Here is a 22,506-nt window from a genome sequence, read left to right as displayed (position 1 = left end):
ATAGAAATACATCTTTTCTGCAGGCCAAGCATATTGTTATATTGATAAACACGGAATATATAAGAATAATTAATTCTTATTGATTCAGTTCATATTTTGGCATTGGCACTGATTTGCATTGTAATTGTATTGCAAATCTTATGATGTATAATGGAAAGCCGGTATATACTGTATGTTATAGCAACAGAATCAGTTAGCAAGCACTGCTTGTAAGATCTAAAGATGGGGTATTGCAAGTGTAATGAAGTTTCCATTTGTCTGTGAAAAAGGGTAACCAAAATCAATAGGAAATTAGTCATTTCAAAGCCATTATTAAACACCACACAGGAGCAGTTATATGGGAATAATGTTAGATAGCTTAAATAAAGTACCATATGAGTTTTTTGACAGGGAAGCATATATCATGTTAAAATGTTACAGTACCCCCTGCAGTGTTTACAAGAAACAAGTCACTTCTCATTGCTGTGCCCATGTTTTCCATTTTACAGCAAATCAATCTTCAACAGTATCCTGGCTGTTTGGATATTTCTATTCACACATCACGGGTCATAAATCTAAGAAATTTCTCAACTTTTATTCGAGAGTGGTGACGGCCAAAAGACAAGTGTTCCACTAATTTTCAATATGTCAAACCACACTTAGATTTTATTAATCAAAACTTGAAGCAACCAGTTTTGAAAACATTTCCAACAACTTCCCATCTTCTAACATACACTTTCTTCTCAAGTAAGGCAGCGACTTTAAGCATTCTCCTGTGCATGCACCAAAGGCGATGTGTTGCCATAGTAACAAGTCCGAGTCAAGGTGAAGTGTGGCTCGGGATCTTGTGTTCTTGCACTATGCAAGGAGAAAGTCCACAGATTTTTTTGTCTGTTTTAGATGCCTATCAGTACTAAAGTGAAACTAGAAAGACAGGAAGGAAGCTCGCACTACACTAGCACAGTGCTGTACAGAGGCCCCATTTTTTGTTTACAAAAAAAAATGGTTAGAATAGGCCGTTCAGCAGATCCACTTGAAGAATGCACTACAGGCCCGGCTTGATTTTGAAGAGAGTTTGAGCTGGGCTGGCACTGGCGCTGGTGGAATTCTGTTAGTACTGACAGGTGCTGCCAGAAGCTGCCAGCAAATCAGGAGCCACCGATACTCCCTTTAAGAAAACGAGAGCCCTAGCAATTGCCTTTGCTGCGATTTTGATCAACACATTTATTGCAATAGTACCATTTTTGAATGAATTTTACAGTATTTAGAAAGACTTACATTCATTGAATGATTTTGGCATATATGACTGCAGTGTTTCATTATATTTATACACATTCATTATTTTTATACATCAGCCTTTGCAGTAAAGAGCTTATTTAAGATATAGGGCAACTATGATTTAGAAAGTGGCTTCAGTAACTTTAATGTTGCCGGGATAAATAAAGTGTGTGTGTGTATATATATATATATATATATATATATATATATATATATATATATATACACACACACACACATGTATACAGTGTCTATAGAAAGTCTACATCCCCTTTCAGCACTTAGTTACTGTATGTGTTAATGAAATCTATACGCCTGGAGCCAGAGCAAACACCAGGCTTGTTTCTGTCAATCTGGAACGTCTCTCGGGGGTCTCTAACGAGGGGAGATTAATGAACAAGATGAAAAACTTGCTAATTTGCAGTGCTGGCAGATGAAGCGTGACTAAACGGCCATGTTGAGTTTGGAAAGCGTCCACTTTGTGAAGGAGATTAATGAAAAGGAGAATTCTTCGTGACTGTCCCTATTTTCTCACGGAAAGGAAGAAGGCAGCTCATCTCTCACTGGTGCATCCCCAACAGGGGAGCCTTGCTGGGGTTGTGCAGGCCACTCAGACTCCTCTCCATTGGAACAGCACAGGAGCCCAAGCAATAGCAGGTGAATGGTCATACACAGGGCTCTTCATTTTCAGTGCACAAAATAATGTGATCATTCAATTAGATATGTATCTTCTTGATGAACCTTAAAAAGCCTTCACTTTTATATGCAGTGTACAACTGTTTAATAATGTTCACAATTATACACGTCTTATCAATGAGTCTCACTTGTATAGGGATTCAGTCCTCCATCAAACAATGACTGGGGGGGTTTCCTACCTTCTGTCTGATTCACTGCATGTCTGACAAGACAGGTGCTAGATGTGATTGAAAGTGACAAGAAAGTAAACAATGCCATTCCGCACTGGGATAGATCAGAGTTGCCTGAAGCATTTTAGAATTTCTAAAAACTACTGACCACTATTTTAAGTGATCCGTGAAGATAGGAATCACTGGTTTTGTTATAGATTATATGGACATGATACTGGCATTTTAAGTCAGCTGACAGAAACAATAAATAAACTGCAAAGCAGCAAAACCTTTGCTTGTTGTTTCACAGTTAACAGGTTTGAATGATGTACAGATGAGCAACAAAAGAATGCTGATGTACGTGTACAATCGATTCAGTTACTCAGATCTGCTTGAATCCAGGACGTCGGCAATTTTCCACTACTTGCTTTTTTACCCCCCATCGACTCAGCATTTTAGCAGGTGACCCCAATACAGAAGTGCAACGCAACTAAAATTTATATGCATGAGAATAAGACATTGACAATGAACTGGAAAATAAAGGTTTATATAAACCAAAAAAGAATACATTACCCTGGGGTGACTTTGACTCAGCAAGGTGGCTGGCCAATTATTTTTTTTAAAAGATTGTATCAATGAAATTCAAAATAACACTATTAGCATCTGGCACCACACTTTAGTTTTTAAATTTGGTCTAAAGTCATCTTCCAGTGCAAAGTCACCCTGTCCTACAGTACTTACCTTTGAAATGTGAAACTTGTGCATTGCTCCTTGCATTGCTGACGTACCCACGTTAGACAGAAACAGACTTTCAGTGTGGCTAGGTATCTATTTTGTATTGACATGATCCCATCCAAGCACCTGTACAGGGTATGTTTGAAAAGTTATATTTGTTTTTTATATAAACAATGTTGGTAAAGGTTAGAAACAACTGCCCAGGATATTAACAAAGGTGAGTATCTGTAAGTATCTGACATACTTAAGTATAAAACACAGCTCGCGTGGGAGGTGCCTACAGAAGAATAACACTTGGGCAACTCATAATGGGACACAAATAGTTTGACACTTCAGTTTGAGATCTGAATCTTTTATTGTTTTATATTGCTCATTAACTGAAATAACTGTCACAAATAATTGTCTGTTTATATCTGCACTGCTGACGAACTTGTAGGGCTGCACTGTATTTCTCGGCCAGGATGAGCGCAGAACAGTTTTAAAGCCCAACAAGAGCTGTTAAAGTGAGTAAGACGGGCCCAACTGGCTCACCAGACAGAGGCACGGCTGTGTGGCATGCAACTGGGTGAGCCCTACAGTTAGGGGGCACAGGCTCACATCCTGGCTGTGCCAAGTTGCTGATCTTCACTGGGGATTCCACAGGGAGCATGGCATTGGCTCTTGCACTGCAGCGGGTTAGGGTTGTAATACAGTCAGGGACTGTTTCTCTTACTGTACTGGCCAGGGATTTGGTAGGTCACCGACATCCATGAAGAAGACCAACCGCATGGTCATGCAATCCAATTCCACCAATAACATAGTTTATCCTAGCCATGTTATAGTGCAAGATATTAGCCAGACCCCTGTAGCTCTTGAATTTTGTACCTATGTTACAACCTATGTTACAATGAACTTTGTCCAAAATGTGGTGTTTGCAAGTAAAAACAGTGTTGTCCAGATGTGCTTAATCTAGAACAAAAAAAAACTGACTTAGAATGCTACACTCCTTTGTTGAAATTTAAAAATGAAAAAATGATGTCTGTCAGTGTTATTAAAAAGGTGGATGAAGTAATTTTCTTAACTGGCTGAAGCACATGACTGATGTCCCTGTTTGGGGAAAAGGGGAATCCATGGAACAGGTGATGCAAACCGTGCTGATACTGAGAATAAAGCACTTAGAAACTCAATATGGCATGGGTGATGTTAGGGTAGTTAGTTTGTGGTGTGCTGTGGCATACAGCATACAAATCTGGCTCTTGTATGAGTTTGTAATTTAGTATTGTGAGGCTTTAATGAGTAAGTAGGTTGTCTGAATTTATTTTTTATATGTCACTCACTAGGGTTCTGTAGCTCCAGCTTCTCTTATTCTCTTTGCCTGGCATTGAGCTGCTGTGAGATTGCCTGGAGAATCCCAGCTTGCTGTATATTTACATAAACAGAGTACAGAGAGACGGCAGAGCTGAAAGTTCACATGGTCACATAGCTTGAAAGAGGAAAGTTATTCTTTACTGGTACTTAATGTATGGTTCTTCAGACCAGCTGACTGCAGCTTAAAGATAGGTAAAGGCAGATTTAGAGAAAGATGTAATAATCTCAACATTGGAGCGAGAGGATCCAGAAACACTAGTGATTTAATAACATTTGAAGCTATTTACTCTTTAAGAGTCTAATATTTATACGAATACCCACTAAATGTAACTTTAAGACTTTCTATACATGTGTGTGTATGGGACTGTGTGTTTGGATGCATCTCTGTGTGTTGGCATGTCTGTGTCTGAGTTGCTGTGTGTTTGGGTTCCAGAAATAATATATATATATATATATATATATATATATATATATATATATATATATATATATATATATATATATTATATAAAAGCCTTGCAAAAGTATTCAGACTCCTGACCAATTCTCTCATATTACTGAATTACAAATGGTACATTGAAATTTTGTTCTGTTCGATATTTTATTTTAAAACACTTAAACTCAAAATCAATTATTATAAGGTGACATTGGTTTTATGTTGGGAAATATTTTTAAGAAAAATTAAAAACTGAAATATCTGGCATATCCAAAAACCAAGTGACTCAACTATGCACGAAAACACAGGAACTGGGGTGCAGAAAAATGACAGCAGGTGCTCTGGACTGAAGAGTCAAAATTTGAAAGATTTGGCTGTAGCAGAAGGCAGTTTGTTCGCCGAAAGGCTGGAGAGCGGTACACGAATGAGTGTCTGCAGGCAACAGTGAAGCATGGTGGAGGTTCCTTGCAAGTTTGGGGCTGCATTTCTGCAAATGGAGTTGGAGATTTGGTCAGAATTAATGGTCTCCTCAATGCTGAGAAGTACAGGCAGATACTTATCCATCATACAATACCATCAGGGAGGCATCTGATTGGCCCCAAATTTATTCTGCAGCATGACAACGACCCCAAACATACAGCGAAAGTCATTAAGAACTATCTTCAGCGTAAAGAAGAACAAGGAGTCCTGGAAGTGATGGTATGGCCCCCACAAAGCCCTGATCTTCCCAACATCATCGAGTCTGTCTGGGATTATATGAAGAGAGAGAAGCAACTGAGGCTGCCTAAATCCACAGAAGAACTGTGGTTAGTTCTCCAAGATGTTTGGGCCAACCTACCTGCCGAGTTCCTTCAAAAACTGCGTGCAAGTGTACCTAGAAGAATTGATGCTGTTTTGAAGGCAAAGGGTGGTCACACCAAATATTGATTTGATGTAGATTTTACTTCTGTTCACTCACTTTGCATTTTGTTAATTGATAAATATAAACTATTAACATGTCTATTTTTGAAAGCATTCTTACTTTACAGCATTTTTTCACACCTGCCTAAAACTTTTGCACAGTACTGTTTGTGTGTGTGTGTGTGTGTGTGTGTGTGTGTGTGTGTGTGTGTGTGTGTGTGTATATATATATATATATATATATATATATATATATATATATATATATATATATATATATATATATCAACTACTTATTTTACTTTAAACAGCACACTCGATTATTCTGGAGGAAGAATGCCCTGTTGGTTTTTGACTTTGTCTCGTAAGTTGTGTCTCTGTTGTTTTTATTAGAAGACAGGAAGCTATTTGTGGGCATGCTGGGGAAGCAGCAGAGCGAAGAGGACGTGCGGAGACTGTTTGAGGCCTTCGGTCAGATCGAAGAGTGCACCATTCTGAGGGGGCCTGACGGGGCCAGCAAGGGTCAGCAGATACTTTACTATCCTTATTAAACACTGCCAGCAAGGGTCAGCAGATACTTTACTATCCTTATTAAACACTGCTAGCAAGGGTCAGCATCCCCCCTTTACTATCCTTATTAAACACTGCCAGCAAGGGTCAGCAGATACTTTACTATCCTTATTAAACACTGCTAGCAGTGGACAGCATCGCCCCTTTACTATCCTTATTAAACACTGCCAGCAGGGGTCAGCAGACACACTTTACTATCCTTATTAAACACTGTCAGCAAGGGTCAGCAGACTCACTTTACTATCCTTATTAAACACTGCAAGCAGGGGTCAGCAGACATACTTTACTATCCTTATTAAACACTGTCAGCAAGAGTCAGCAGACACACTTTACCCTCCTTATTAAACACTGCCAGCAAGGGTCAGCACATACTTTACTGAAGCTGACACCCTGGGATCCTTCAAGAAGCTACTTGATGAGATTTTGGGATCAATAAGCTACTAACAACCAAACGAGCAAGATGGGCCGAATGGCCTACTCTCGTTTGTAAACTTTCTTATGTTCTTATGTACTATCCTTATTAAACACTGTCAGTAAGGGTCAGCACACACACTTTACTAGCATTAGGTCCACCTTCCCCCTAGATAAGGCACGCTGCAGGGTGGAGGCAGGGAGGAAGAGGATCAAACAAAGAAAGGACAGGTGTTTGTGGGTAAAGAGACCTATTTAACTTGTCAAACTCCTAAAGTATGAGATTGATGGGTGGAGTCTCCTTTCAGAAAGACAACAAGTTTCCAATTCTGCTCATCAATGCTTGTCTGGTTGATTTATCTCAAACAAACCCTTAAAGGATCCCAGTGATCTCTTCTACACTCAGTCCTAAGTATCCATGACATTTCCAATGAGAAGAATCAATTGCACAATTGATTGATTAAAGTATTAACAAAATCACAAAGCTTTACCAAAATAAAATGTATTTTTCTTTCTTTTCCTTTTTTCTTGTTTTTTTAAACTCCCTTTTCAACTCCTCCCCACCTTCCACTCCTGATTGCCCCTCTTTCCCACTTCTTTACACCCCTCTGTCCTACTCTTTTACACCCCTCTATCCCACTCCTTTTCACCCCACCCTGAGTGTAAATGAGAAATAGTATACCAGACACAGAACCATTGGGCTTTTTGGGGCATGGAATGAAAGAGTCAATTATTCACATTTTGTTCCTCTGAAAACGAATAACCACTGTTAATTGTATGTGTAATTTCATTGTCATCATTCATTCAGGATTTCATTTCAAGCAATTTGCAACAAGGTTTGAAGATGGTGGCTCTATTAGTCTGGAAAGTAAAGCAATGACAATGTTTTGTGTTCATATAATTGATGTGTAGGGGATGTGCAGAGTGGGGCTGACTGATTTGGGTGGGTGTTAAAATGTCAGGCTTTAATCATGGCCTGCTGAATGAGGGATTCTTTTTATTCCTTTTTGAATTCCCCATTGTTTCAAGATTTGATTTAAATGCATTTTAATAAAAAGATTCCTTTTTACCACTCTTTTGTATTTTCTTTACTGTGAATAATGTTTGTTTGTTGGAAACTACTCTTTACTGTCCCTTTGCTTCAGAGGCTTGCATATTGCACTACTGGCTTTTTTTTACATTCTCAAACAAGTTATTGACATTACAGAAATTACAAAAGAGGGGTCCGTAAATAGCTCACCTGGTAAAGGCATGTCCTTGTGGTGTTCAGGGTGAGTCATACTGTCCAGTCACTGTGAAAGAAAGCCAGAGAGAAAAGCAGGAGTAAAATAACTGGAAAGAAATTATAGAGAGCAGGGAAAATATTAATCACAAATTACATTTAAACACCATGTTTGACAGCTGTTCAAATTTGTTTTAAAATTTGTAATTTTTATTTGTAAAAAATGATTTCAAAGGGTGTTTGTAATCCTGGCAGCTGCTGTACTAACATCAGTATAATACATGTTCTAAAGTGACTGTGGAGCTTCAGTAGTCAGTGGAATGGTAAGATGTCTGCGAGGTTCCTGTTTCAATATCCAGACTCTTCCTTTTCATTTAATTCAATGGCCTGAGGTGTTTGTCCATTACAAGTCCATCTTTACCGTGCATGCTTAAGGAATGTCCAGTTTTGTTACAGGCTTAGTTTTCTTGTCTCGCTGTATAGGTTGTTCCTTTGTGAAGTTCTCCTGCCATGCAGAAGCACAAACTGCCATCAACAACCTACACGGAGGCCAGACCATGCCGGTGAGTACCCGACAGAGCTGATATTCAACCTTTTCCAATAACACTGCAATGGTCCTCCAAAGCTCTGACACAGAGCCGTCTGTATCTCTGCCTGTCTAGGTCAGGGCCTGTAGACTTTATTCAGATGTATGGGTACATCTGCTGGTAGATACTGTTTAACCTCTCTATTGTAAATGTGCCTGAATTGATAGCTAACCTTGTTATCCATTACTTACATGGAAAAACAGTTACTAAGTTGTCAAGTAATACTAAAATAATTACCTAATAATAACATTAATTAGACAACATTTACAAAAATATAAAACTGTTAAAATACTGTACTTGTACCTAACAAATAAGTTCCATAAATTGTGTCATGCACACCCATTCATGAAATATAGAGCCCTGTGAAATTCTTTTGATTTTTATAAATTTTCATTTTCTTTTTCACAAATGTAGTTTTATTACAGGTACACATTAATAAAAACAACTGATATATATATATATATATATATATATATATATATATATATATATATATATATATATATATAAATAGTATTATCAGTATATATAAATATGATATATTGTGATCTTGCTGGCGAACGACCCGTATGGGGATCATGCATACCTAGTACAACCATGAGCGGTCAATTTGACCAGCGTCCTACAAACAACATAAATATTATAATGAAAGGACAAACAATTGAATATAAGTAAATGAACGGATATTTGAACAAAAATGTGTTTATATATAGACATATTACATAAAGCATAATCTCAAAAAAGGGTAAAAATGAAAAAAACAAATATTTCATTGCTCCATTCATTTTCCCTTCTATCCTGACAAGTGCCCCAGTCCCTGCCGACAAGTAACATCCCCATAACATGATGTTGCCACCACCATGACTCACAGTAGGGATGGTGTATTTTGGGTGATGCACTGTGTTGGGTTTGCACCAAACATAACACTTTTCATTTAGGCCAAAAAGTTCCATTTTAGTTTCGTCAGACCACAAAACTTTACGCCATAAGGCTAAATAATCTCCTGAATGTTTTTTTGCATACTTCAAATGGGATAGAAGGTGGGCTTTCTGGAGAAATGGCTTCCTTCTTGCCACCCTACCATACAGGCCAGATTTGTGGAGTGCTTGGGATATTATTGTAACATGCACACTTTGACCAGTCTTGGCCATAAAAGACCACCGTACTGCACCATTCGCTCTGGGACGGTTGAACGACTCCAAGTTCAAGCATATTCTCTATCTCCCGGCGCACCACACTCCGCCTACTCTCTGGTATCCGGTATGGCCTTTGTCTCACTCGAACACCTGGCAGAGTAATAATAGCATGTTCAATGATATTAGTTCTACCGGGCACCTTCAAAAAAACATGACTAAACTCCTCATTAGGCACCTCAGCTCCTTTTTCTGATGGGAAAGTAGTTGTTCCCCCATCGAAATCTCTGTTGTTTGCTCAGATGACCCTGCCTCAGGACCAAAATCCTCCCCAGACCTCTCACTAGTGACAAACAGGGCCTCTCTTTCTCTCTATGTCTTCAACAAATTTACATGATAAATTTGGACTGGTTTTCAGTGATCGGCCTGTCTGATTTCATAATTGACCCTCTCTACCACCCGGACCACCTCGTAGGGGCCCTGCCACTTGGCAAACAACTTAGAATCTGAGGAGGGAAGGAGCAACAGTACTTTGTCGCCAGACCGAAAGGTCAGAGTTCATGCATTTTTATTGTACTGCTGCTGGGCATTGCTCAATTTCTCTTGTGCCAATCGACCAATTAATTCCAAGCGGTCTCTTGAGTAATACATATTTGACTACATTTTTTGAACTATTTTGTCCCTCCCAACCCTCTCGCACCAGATTGAGAATGCCCCCGCGTTGTTTGCCAAATAGAAGCTCAAATGGAGAGAACCCTGTCGAGCTCTGCAGCACCTCTCTCACTGCGAACATGAGGAAAGGGAGGAGTTTAGCCGATTGTTTCTGCTTTTGATTGACAAAGGGCCTCAGCATCTGCTTCAGGGTCTGATTGAAGCGCTCCATCAAACTGTATGTGTACGGATGGTACAAAGAGGTTTGAATGGAGTGAATTTTCAAGATTTTATGTACCTCCTTCAGAGTGCCGGACATGAAACTAGTTCCCTGATCTGTCAGAATCTCCTTGGGAATCCTTACTCTCGCAATAACCTCCACTAATTATTTGGCTATGGCACTGGCACTAGTGGATCGCAGAGGCACCGCCTCCGGATATCACGTTGTATAGTCCACCATCACTAGGATATGCGTATATCTGTAGTCAAAAGGCAACACTGGACCCACTATATCCATTGCCACATGTTCGAAAGGGGTACAAACCAGGGGGAGTGGGACAAGCGGGGCCGGGCAAACTCGTGCCGGTGCTACTCATTGGCAATCGGGGCTGGTGGGAAACAAAGTAGTGTGCCACGTGAAGACCTGCCAAATTGTGTCTCCCGTCGCAACCACTCCCTTTGTGGTCAGTGTTTTGGTTGGAACGGCCTTCAGCTCGCCATTGTAAAATCAGTTCTGACCGACTATAACAGGGTATGGCAACTTCCCAGAGATGGCCACGGCTAAGCGGCACATTTGACTTTTAGTGGTCGGGTTTATCTTGGTTTCTCCATGGACACAGGAGATAGCCGCAGCACCCTGTGACCTCCAAGACACACCCTCCAAGAGAGCAGGCTGAATTATAGTTTGCTCACACCCAGAGTCCACTGAAGTATGGGTTCTCATCTTGCCTACATTTACATTAATAATACAAGGTCCCTCCCATCCTTTCCCGTGATACTCAGGGGGGATATATAACAGGGCAAGCAGCTCTGTACAATTAGTTGTTTATTTTTAGAACGGGGTCTCCCCCTTTGCCCCTGTATTATTTTGTATTTGCTTGTTTTATGATTTATTTATTATATTTGAATATATATGATGGCGAAGCGCCATGTGTTTTTGTTGTTGTTTTTGTATTATTTTGCAGTGTGGATGGGAAGCCCCATCCACATTAAAAAACCTTGTGTTCAAGTGTGTCTGTCAGCTAGTGTGTTGTTAAACTAGTCGGCAGTCATACAAATTAATGAACTCATGCAGATTGTGGCCGAGGGGTAATAGAATAATTGCAAACTAGTTAAACCCCTCGGTCACAGTATTTAAGCCTGCAGCTCTCCCTGCTCTGGGAGTGGCTGTATGGAAGAGAGCGAGAGAGCGAGTGAGGAAGAGAAAATTAATTTAAAATGATTTAGGATCAGTGAAGGTGATTGCCTAGCTGATCTGGATCGTATTTGTATTTTTGTGTTTGTGATTATTTTTGGATCAACCTTTTATTTTTGTGCGCTGTGAGTAGTATTTATTTTTGTTTAAATATTTTATTTATTTTTGTGTATCTAAAATAAACAGTGCACACCATGCCTGTGAACTGCAGTACCTGCCTGGTTTGTTATTCTTCCGCCTTCTGGTCTGACGTCACCGCAGCACCATTTCCTGCCACAAGATGATTTAAATTAATGCAAGAACAATGAAAGATACGACCGCGCCCCGCTTGAGTAATGAATATCATCTGTTTGCTATCGGCATGATTGAAGGCGGCCTGTCTGTGAGAGAAGTTGCCCAGAGAATTAGATGTTCTGCTTCAACAATCAGCAGACTAGTCCAGAGAAACCAGGAAACCGTCTCTGTGAGGGAGAGGCCATGTCCTGGAAGGCAGAGGGTCACCACAGGCCTAGGATATCTGACTGATCCATCTGTGTAATCATTTTCAGTCTGCAATGGCTACAGCACGAGAAATTCCAGGAAGAAATAACCTGCGCATCAGCAGAAATTTGCATTTTGCATGCTCACGATTTGCATGCAGGGTTAACGTGTTGACAGCCGAGAGACGAAATAGCTATTTTCTGTGGGCTAAAGAACATCCAAGGTGGTGGCAGAGTGGTGGAGTGTTTTATTCACCAATGAATGCCGTTTTGCCCTTGACAGGCCTGGCAGCACACAACGTGTTTGGAGACGTCATGGTGAGCATTATGCTGACTATTGCATTGTTCAAGCCAACCGCTGGGGCAGTGGAAGTGTGATGATATGGGGAGGAATCTCCTTTAACACAAGAACGCCTTTGGTGCAGATTGAGGGCAACCTTACTGCTCAGCAATACATTGACAAAGTCCTTGAGGCAATAGTTTTTCCTTTCCTGTAAGCCAATTCGGAAGTGTTGATTTTCAAGCAAGAGCACACACAGTGCTAGGATTGCAATTGCACGACTTCAAGAAAACAATGTCAAGGTCTGCTGTGGCCAGCATTTTCTCCTGACCTGAGTCCAATAGAACATCTGTGAGACCAAATCGCCAGTGCCATCCACAGTGGACCACCGCGACCAGCCAACCTTCGCCAACTGGCTGCCTCTGCACAGGAAGAGTGGTGGAACATCCCACAGCAGTCTATCCAGAGGCTGATCAGGTCTATGCGTCATTGCTCCCAAGATTGTGTTAATACTGAGGGAGGTCATAACCGATACTAACTTTGTAATGTTTTAATTTTGTCAGTGTGTTATGTATCATACTGAGAACTTATCATGATTTTTTTATTTGTATTTTTGTTCACATTTTCTGTGATTTTGTTTGATATCTCTGTTTAAAATATTTGATTAAATCCATTAGACCGGAGTGTTGCGTTTCTTTTGTGCATTAGTATATATACAAATATATGAATAACAAACTAACTAAAATACAGATAAATGTTCTTGGGGTCAGCGAGTATAATGTAGAAACAATTAAAAAGCACTATAAATAGGCACCAGAATTTGAACTCAATTCAACTGTTTAACACAATTTTACAAGATTCATCAAGACTCATTGTTATAACATAACCTCACAACTTTGTTAAAGCCAGAAAGAACCTACAGAAAAATATACATTGTAACTATGTTTAGTTATAATTTTAGTAACTATGTTTAATTACAACTATGATGAATCTTGTAACATTGTGTCAAACAGCTGAAATTTGATTTTAGCACAGTTTGATCAGTAAAGGTATTTAAAGGTCGGTTGGGTAGGTTTTTTCAGTATTATCACTTTGTTTTATTAAGTGCATCATTTTCATCCCAATTGGAATGTGGGTTTCTCGTCAGCACTACAGTGCTCTCGCCTATTTATAATAATAATAATAATAATAATAATAATAATAATTTCTGTGGCTGATGCTTTTTTTCCCAAAACAAGTTACTGTTAGTTATTTTACCTACAGATTCTAGTAAATAAAACAAGTTATATTAGTTATTTTATCTACAGATTCTAGTAAATAAAATGAGGTACTGTTAGCTATTTGACCTACAGATTCTAATAAATAAAACAAGTTACTGTTAATTATTTGACCTGCAGATTCTAGTAAATTGTGGTACACAGCAGCAATGCCCTGGTGTTGATCCCTGGACCCTCCAGTGAACATTGTAGTGCCCTAACTAGTACTCCACACTGCCTACATGTGTAGGGCTCTGTGTACTAATATTACTTACATGTTTGTAAATATTGCAAATTCATAGCCTCCTCCATAGAATTTTTGCATGTGATGTACTAAACAACTCTTTTTCATGAACAACTACCGTAATATCACCGTAAGTTTACAAACAGCATAAATCACTGCTCACTATAGAGGAGAGATTAGAATTTGCATCTCATTATAAATAGATTTGCAATGGTGAAAGCCAAGATTTAGAACTTCCATCTGGCACAGATAAATTAGTGGTATAATAAACAGAAAGAAGTAACAGGCAAATATAATAGGATCGAGCTATGGCTTCTGCAGACTCTGACCCTGATGCAAGTATGGTACCGGCCAAAAAGAAAAGGAAAACAAATTTCCAAAAATACGAAATTGACCTTTTAGCTAGTGAAATGCGACACTAACATTTTGCAGGGCCAAAAAACATTAAGAAATGAAACATGGAAAGAAATAACTAAGAAAATAAATTCACTGAGACCAGTGCCAGTGCTAGGATTTATTGTGAAGTAAACCTCTCTCAAATTAAAGAAGACAAAATTGCAGAAAATAGACAAAAATGCAGAGTGCTGCTGCTGCACAACCTAAAGAAAACCTTTTGAAAATAAATCAATTTGTAGCAAAATTAATCAATTTGATTAATAATTTGATTTAGTTAATATTGAAACCTATTAATATCTTTAAATTTGGTACAGAACCTATTAATCCATCAATTGGATTTTTAAATTAATGTTATCAAATACAATAGTATGAAAACGTTTATGCAAAACAAAACATGTACATCTCAATCCTAGAAATGCATTCGGTACAACTCATAAGCGAAAACATAATTATATGAACACACTTAACAAATTAATGTTGCAAAAGCATGTTCATTTACGATTGGAAATCCCTATAATTGGACATAAGTAAGACAAATGGGAGTCAACAATTGTTTAAAAGGTATAAATATCCAACGTTGTAAAGTTTTGTCAATATTTTCATTTCTTTCGAATTGACTCCATGGATATCCATGCTTTCTGATACAAACACACATGCACTGAGCTGTACTGAGGCCTGCCCCAGAGTCAGTTTAAATCCTGTGCTTGTATGATTGTATTGGAGGTATACCTTTTTTGTATAGAAAGTTGTAACAGGGGAGACCTGCGCTTACTCTCTGGGCGCATTCATAGTGCTGCGGGAAGAGGGCAGCAGCCCTGAGATATCCGTCTGTCAGTCACGGCATTGACATCGAGAGGTGGGAAAGAGGGTGTGTGGGTTTTCCCCCTTTTTGAGTGGCTGAGAGGCGGGCTTTGGGGGGTTGCCTCACTGATAAAATGACGCTCTGGGGTTCCCTCGGGTCTGCCCTCCTCGGAGATGAAATGAGCCAGCCAGCTGGCGGAAGCTCTGCTGCCGGAACGAGCACGGCTGGAGAAGAACGAACAAAAAAAAGAAATAATTCATTAAAGAAAAAAAGAAAGAAAATATTAGTTTTGCCAGTACTCAAGCCACGGACAATCGTGCCCTCTGCAGGCTGAAATAAATCAGTGCACCTGAGCGGCGTTACAACTAAAAGTTGTCTCCTTGTCAGTGAATTGCCCACCACCCTTCCACAAAAGTGTTTTTGAATCAAAAAACATTTGTCAGCTTAATTTTTTTCACTAGAATAGTGTAGCATTGGGTCTCACAGTACTGTCCAGTGGGACTCTTTGTGCTACATTGAACTTACCAGGAGTCCAGGACTATTACTTCTGTTGTAAATAGCGCATTTCTGTGTGTTGTTGTACAGGTGTGTGTGTGCTGTCCTGTCTTCCCAGCTGTTTGTGTGTGTCACCCTGCGTGAGTCTATGAGCGGAAGTGTGTTTCTGTCTAGGCAGTGCTGGCGTGCCACATAGGGTGTCAAGTGTACAGTTCAGCTGTATGAGAGAGGGGTCTGTGTTGGCTGCACAGACTAACTAATATGATTTACATAGTGGATGAAAGTACATAACTGGTAAGATTTATACAATGGATGAAAGTGCAGAGCTGATAAGATTTATGATAAATAATGGGTAGCTACGACCCCTTTACTTACAGACAAACACATTTAATAACTTTAGCATTAAGGTCCTGCAGCAATCATGCCTGTTAGACCATTGGCTGCAACACCAAGGGCAGAAAAAAAAGGTGTTTTCAGTGTGTTTTGGACTGCATTTGGACTGTTTAAAGTGGGTTTCACCTGTTTCCATTAGAGGGAATCTACCTGTGAGACAATGATCGGCTGTGACAATATGTGAGGCTTGTCATATTTAATATATGCCCTGTAATGCAAAATTACCAATCTCTATGTTCAACTACATCTCCCAGTAGGGTCCCGCCTTGGCTGGGAAATGGAAAGGTTAGGAAGAGCTTGCTTGCTGTGCTGAATACAGTTTGCCTTTGGCTGCCACAACTTGTGGGCTATTATTGAAAAAAGGAAATTGAATGTGATCTAAATGCCAAGCGCACAGTGGAGGGGGAGGCAGGCTGAGTTTTGTGTCCGAAGCACTTGTCATCCAGCTTGACAGACGTGGGACTGTGCAGCGCATCGCTTCCTGAGAAGGAGCAGACATTCCCTTTCAAATTATAGCCTGTTACACTCCCGCTGATTTGAGTCTGAGGGGCGCTGTCCCACCCCCTCTGAGCAGCCAGGAGAGAAGCGGCTTGAAACCAATCACAATCTTAGAACAGCCAGAAGGAAGCGGTAGCAAACTGACGCAGGACCAATCCATTGCTATGCAAGGTGTATTCATAATATTCTATAAATGAGGTTTCACTTTAAAATAAAACCACTGTACAGCAATCAAAAATACCTAAGCAACACAAACAGCAGAAAATGACAGCATCATTCCCCAGAGCATATTATAGTGGAGTAGCCTGTCAGGCTACATCTCGCCTTACATTCTTACACATAACCAATGTAGCACTTATCCCATCACAATCTTCCACACTTTTTTAAATCACAATCTTCCACACTTTTTTAATCACAATCTTCCACACTTTTTTATCACAATCTTCCACACTTTTTTTATCACAATCTTCCACACCTTTTTAATCACAATCTTCCACACCTTTTTCACTGCTTCTCCATGATACCAAGCAACACCCTAAGTCAATTATTCTATTAATAAGCAACCGACAAAAATACATATGCAATATGGAATATGAAAGAACAATAAGTACAGTATCTGTTAACATTTTAAGGTGTCTTTTCAGGTTTGTTGCTATGTACTGGTGACGATACAGCAATGCTCAACAAATCTTAGGCAGACCACTGGGACACTCTTTTCAGCCTTGGTCGGTTCACTTCTTCTCATGTCTCACATGCATAGACGTCTGCCTGTCAATTTAGCCCAAACACGTTTCTACAATGATGAATGTCAAGGCTGGTAGCTCACTTTGTCAGTCCTGCACTGTAACTGTGGAATGAAGGATGCAGTTGAGCGGTTCTGTATATATATACATAGCTCTGTCTTGTGGTGCTGTGTTGAAGGGGGCCTCGTCGAGCCTGGTGGTAAAGTTTGCGGACAGCGATAAGGAGCGCACACTGAGGAGGATGCACCAGATGGCCGGGCAGCTGGGAATCTTCAGCCCCATGACCATCCAGTTCGGGGCCTACGGAGCTTACACTCAGGCGGTACGTCAGGTTTGTGTGCTAGGATGTTGGTTTATGTTGCTCAGTTAGTAGAGGCCACTTATTGAGCACTATAAGTGTGCATTTTTAAGATGCTTATGCAAAAAAATCTGTGTGTGTGTGTCACAGTCTGCACGGCGAACATGATAACTGCCTTGATGTTGCATCAGTCTTCACCACACAAGCATCATAGACTTCTAGACAGTTATAGATGTTTCTGACTGTATGTGGCTGTAACTCTATAAACTGTCAATTATATACAGATATTTCTAACCGTTCAGGTGTTATTATTAAGCAGTTAGAAGGACCCTCTGTATGTGCATGCACTGGTTTATATTATTATAAGCATTTTTGTTACATCAAGTGTCCACCAGCTATCTTGGGAGCGTACACAGACATGTTTAGTCGTACACAACAGTAGAGGCATGTCTTATTAGTAAACCTGAATCTAGACCTTACTTGCTCTTGTTGTCAGCAATCTGCAGACATCTTGACTGTTAGGCCACCGTTGTGACCACTATCTGCATTCCCAAATGTATCAACATTGATTTAGAACAAAGAACTATAAGAAGCTAAAATTGAAAACTGACCAAAACAACAAATTGGAGCAGCTTGCAAAAGGCCAGCCCCTCATTAGGACACATTATGGGACTCTTGACTGGTCTTTTCACTGCATTTCAACATTGATGAAGGTATCACATACAATTGACTGGCCTTTTCACTGCATTTCATTATTGATGAAGGTATCACATACACTTGACTGGCCTTTTAACTGCATTTCATTATTGATAAAGGTATCTGTCACAAAGACGGCTGCAGTGGGTGACGTCAGACCAGAAACAGGAAATAAACGACAGAGAGAGGTGGAGTTTGGTGGAGCTGAGTGAACAGTTTCACTTAGCATTTAATTAACAGAGCAGAAAATAAAAAGGTTGTAACAAACAAAAAAAACACAGGACACGGCACTTGTTGCCAAAACAAAAAGACAAACAAAACAGACTAACACTACACAAAACACGGAGAGCAGTTATTTTAAGTTTACATTATTATTTTATTATTTATTTCGTTCTCCACGCATCGAAAACACAACCCCGAGTGGGTGAAAACATGTAGCTTTTATGCAGCTGTACCGAGACTCGATTGCTAATCAATCATTCAATTGGAGTCGCAGTACAACTGCACGTGAATTAATAAAGTGCAATTCCCCATGCTCACATAGTATTACGTTTTACTTGCACGTGAAGGGCTGTGTAATCCTCGTGCCTAAATACAAATATACATTTTAAACACTCGTGTTACACAGACCCGTTTATATCCTGTGTACCAATGACTATACACCAACATTAACACACAACACAAAATACACATAGGGGTGTGCACTTTTCCACCATATTACACACACTTGACTGGCCTTTTCATTGCATTTCGTCATTGATGAAGGTATCACATACAATTGACTGGCCTTTTCACTGCATTTCATCATTGATGAAGGTATCAACACAACCAAAACACAACCATACATAATGCAAAGTACTTAAAGATGTTTTAAATATCACAAATCATGCTCAACTGCAATATAAGGACACTTTTAAACTAGGTAACAGCAGAATAGAATAATGATAACATTGAGCCATGAATAGAGGGAATCACAGGGAATACATACCCAAGTAATAACATGGTAATAACTGGGTAATACCCATTTCCTGCTCTCACATGGTAACTGCAGGTTTAATAAGTTATAATTACATGGAAATGACTTGTACCATGGTTTTTTTGTGTTATTACATCAGGTACCATTCGTACACAGTGTAAGAACAGGAACCATCGGGAACTTACTAACAATGTAAATACATGTCTGTTTATGGCCTGTAATCTGAAGCGATACCAAAATGACATACAGGTTAACAATCTGCTGAATTATCACATTAAATGTTTTTTTAGTGTGTATAACAGTGGTGGTCACTACGTGGATTGTGATCCACAGATGGATCATAAAAGATTTTTGCTGGATCTTGGGACAAATCAGAACAAGCACGAACATAGAAGTATACAACAGTTTTTGTTATGGCTGAAGGGGAGAGCCTTCTGTGTCGTCTAGTAGCACAGATAAAAATATCCTGACAGTTTCTGCATATGAGAATAAAAAAATGTGTGAATGTACATTTTAATTTAGGCACACATGTGAGTCTAGAAATTCCTAAAGGTTGTGATTTATTTTCATTTGAAAGTATAAAACAAACAAAAAAAAAAAAAAAAGCCCTCATAGTCTGATCTAATCTCTCATAGCGCAAATGTAATGTACTTTGAGAAAGTAGTTTATTGGTGTCCATTGCCCACTGTTAATCAAACATTAAACCACATCAAGATTTTCCCTAGGTTAAGTTTGACAATGTTAAAAAAATCCATGTTTTACACATTTGGTCAGGATGCAGGGGAACTGATGGCAGTCAAGACTACATTTTTAACAAGGAGCCAGAAGTTCAAACGTGAAAATATGTTAAAACACAGTGCTTCAAAATGACGCACAATGTGCAGAGATGCATACATAAAGAAACCAGCCAGACCGTCTTGCTACCAGAAACAGGCAAGCAGCACATTCTGAGGAAGATGTTACCAGGCAGTCAAAAATCATTTAAGTTTGAACAAAAAATTGTCCATTTATAATTTTGTTCATGTAAATTTTTTTGAACTGCACAACTGTTATGTAAGAAAGGAAGTAAAAAAAAGATTTGTAGATTTTCAACAGTACATTTGAGCAAGATTTTTCTATGTGTGCTCCTAAATTTTTCAGTGCACGTCTAAATTGTTTAACTTAGGCGCACATGTGCCTAAAAAAAAGTTAGTGTAGATCCCTGCCTACACCAGGTTTCAAGACTCAGAAGGAAGTTTTTTAAGTTTTTGTTTTATAACTACCTATGCTTAAATAAAAATGCTTTGATTGCGCGTTTGTTACGCTTTTGTTGTTGTGGCTGTTTTGTTTTATTATTGCTATCTTACTTATTGCACACTATCATATTAAATCCCACTTATAATTGTTGGCCATAGATTACTGGTGGATCGCGGATCCTATTGAGATCCACCAAAATGGATTGCAGTGTTTGATGTATTGGCTACCACTGGTATATAAGGATATTGCACTCCACTGACTGAACCCAACACCCCCCCCCCCCCCCCCCACACCTCTGTTTCTCTGTTTTTCTATGTCCTCATCTTCAGCAGCTAATGCAGCAACAGGCAGCGCTGATGGCTGCAGCACAGGGGTCCTACCTGAGCCCCATGGCCGCGATCACTGCTGCACAAATGCAGCAAATGGCAGCTTTCAACATCAACGGCTTAGTGGGAGCCCCCATGACACCCTCCTCAGGTGCGTCCCCTCACTCAAATCCCATGTTAAAAACTGTAACAACAAAACTCTGAAATCCAACCCTGCCCCATTACATTCTACTGTATACTGTAGCACACAATGCCTTGTATTAAACACTACTGTATACAAAGTAATTTACATGGTTAGCTTTCACTGTCCCTTGCCTTTGTACAATACTTGCAATCGTTTTGCTTGGTTCTTATTGCCATTGCTCAAATATTGTGTTTTATTTTCCATGTGCTTTGACTTTGAGTTCAAGAGCTTCTCTTCAGTTCCAGTCGTCTGCCATAGACAAACGCAATGTAGACCAGATCACTAAGCGCCAGCCCCATCTGGCGCACTGCTATGGTTTACCTTCAAAACAAAAGGAGTATTGCTCTGAAGTGGCAGATCACTGGATTGCAGTGACTCTCGCTTCTATAAAGACACTGTAGCTGATCTAGCCTGTGTTACAGACACCTATAGCAGGCAACCAGAAGTGAAAAAAATAGAAGGGGAAAACACCTTAGCAAAGAATTCTGAAACCAGCCCCATGCATTAGAATTTGAGTAATTAATATAAGAAGGCTTCAGACTGATTGCAAACATCATACACAGTTTTCTTCATATCTTTATTAATACACCCCTCACATTTGACTTTTTAGGACATGTAAAAATGTCAAATATAATTATAGATAAACTTGTGCTGCCAGTGTTGAAGTCCACAAGGTCTAATTGCATTAGTACTAAAATGAGTATGTGATATATTCAGTAGCATTTACTGGAGTCTATTCCATTGATACCATCTCTGTTCATATCATTCAAAAAAGGGTAAAGTAACATCTAATCTAACATCCAATCTAACATCTAATCTATCTGGCTAATCTAACAAAATAATCTAACATCTAATCTAACAGGCTAATCTAATAAACTAATCAAACATCTAATCTAACAGGCTAATCTAATAAACTAATCAAACATCTAATCTAACAGGATAATCTAACATCTAATCTAACAGGCTAATCTATGGATTGTTTCTACAGATTCTGTTTTATTGATTTCACTAGCAGGAGTATTTAGAATTTTATTTTGCAGTTTCCTTCCATGCTTATTCCATGGTTATGCATTTACTATAGGTTACCATTGTTTTATACTATGCTTTGTTACACTTTGCTATGCTTTTACTACGGGCCATTTCTATAAGGGTATTAAAAAATATCAGAAGTGGAATCTGTATGTCATGGTTCTCTCCCTCACACTCTGTTGCTGTCTGCCTCCCACTCTCTCTCTGTCTCTGTCTATGCCTCTCTCTCTCCCTCCTCCTTCTCCCACTCCCTGTTTCCCCATCTACCTCTCCCTCCCTCTCCCTGTCTCTTTCTCTGCCTGCCTTTCTCACTCTCTCTCTGTCTGTTTCTATCTCTGCTTCTCCCTATCTCTCTCCCTCTCTGTCTCTCCCACTCCCTCTTCCTCTCTGTCTTTGTGTTTCAGGCACCAGCACCCCTCCAGGGATCAGTGCCACTGCTGTGCCCAGCATAGCGACGGCCATCGGGGTGAATGGGTTCAGTGCTCTCCCACCCCAGAGCAACGGGCAGCCAGCCTCCGAGCCGATCTACACCAATGGGATCCACCCCTACCCAGGTGGGCGCGGCTGGGGGCCCAGCGAGTGGTGTTTGGGGGGGGGGGACAGGGCAGCTACCAATCAGATCTACCCAATCCTAGGTGAGACCAGCTGGGGACAAACAAAGGGTTTG

General features: G+C 39.7%; 1 protein-coding gene across 1 annotated transcript in view; it reads left to right on the top strand.

Annotated features, from left to right (window-relative positions):
- Positions 1-22,506, top strand: part of celf6 (CUGBP Elav-like family member 6) — a 336,296-nt gene that overhangs the window by 280,828 nt on the left and 32,962 nt on the right. The window contains exons 4-8 of the mRNA XM_041225980.1: positions 5,914-6,042; positions 8,207-8,286; positions 17,273-17,416; positions 20,630-20,777; positions 22,244-22,393. Coding sequence (XP_041081914.1) covers positions 5,914-6,042; positions 8,207-8,286; positions 17,273-17,416; positions 20,630-20,777; positions 22,244-22,393 — 651 coding nt within the window. The remainder of the gene's footprint in view (positions 1-5,913; positions 6,043-8,206; positions 8,287-17,272; positions 17,417-20,629; positions 20,778-22,243; positions 22,394-22,506) is intronic.

The sequence above is a fragment of the Polyodon spathula genome, chromosome 24, assembly GCF_017654505.1.
Source record: "Polyodon spathula isolate WHYD16114869_AA chromosome 24, ASM1765450v1, whole genome shotgun sequence".
NCBI classification, from domain to species: Eukaryota; Metazoa; Chordata; class Actinopteri; order Acipenseriformes; family Polyodontidae; genus Polyodon; species Polyodon spathula.
The sequence above is the reverse complement of the archived record's forward strand: the minus strand, read 5'-3'. Positions and strand labels throughout refer to the sequence as shown.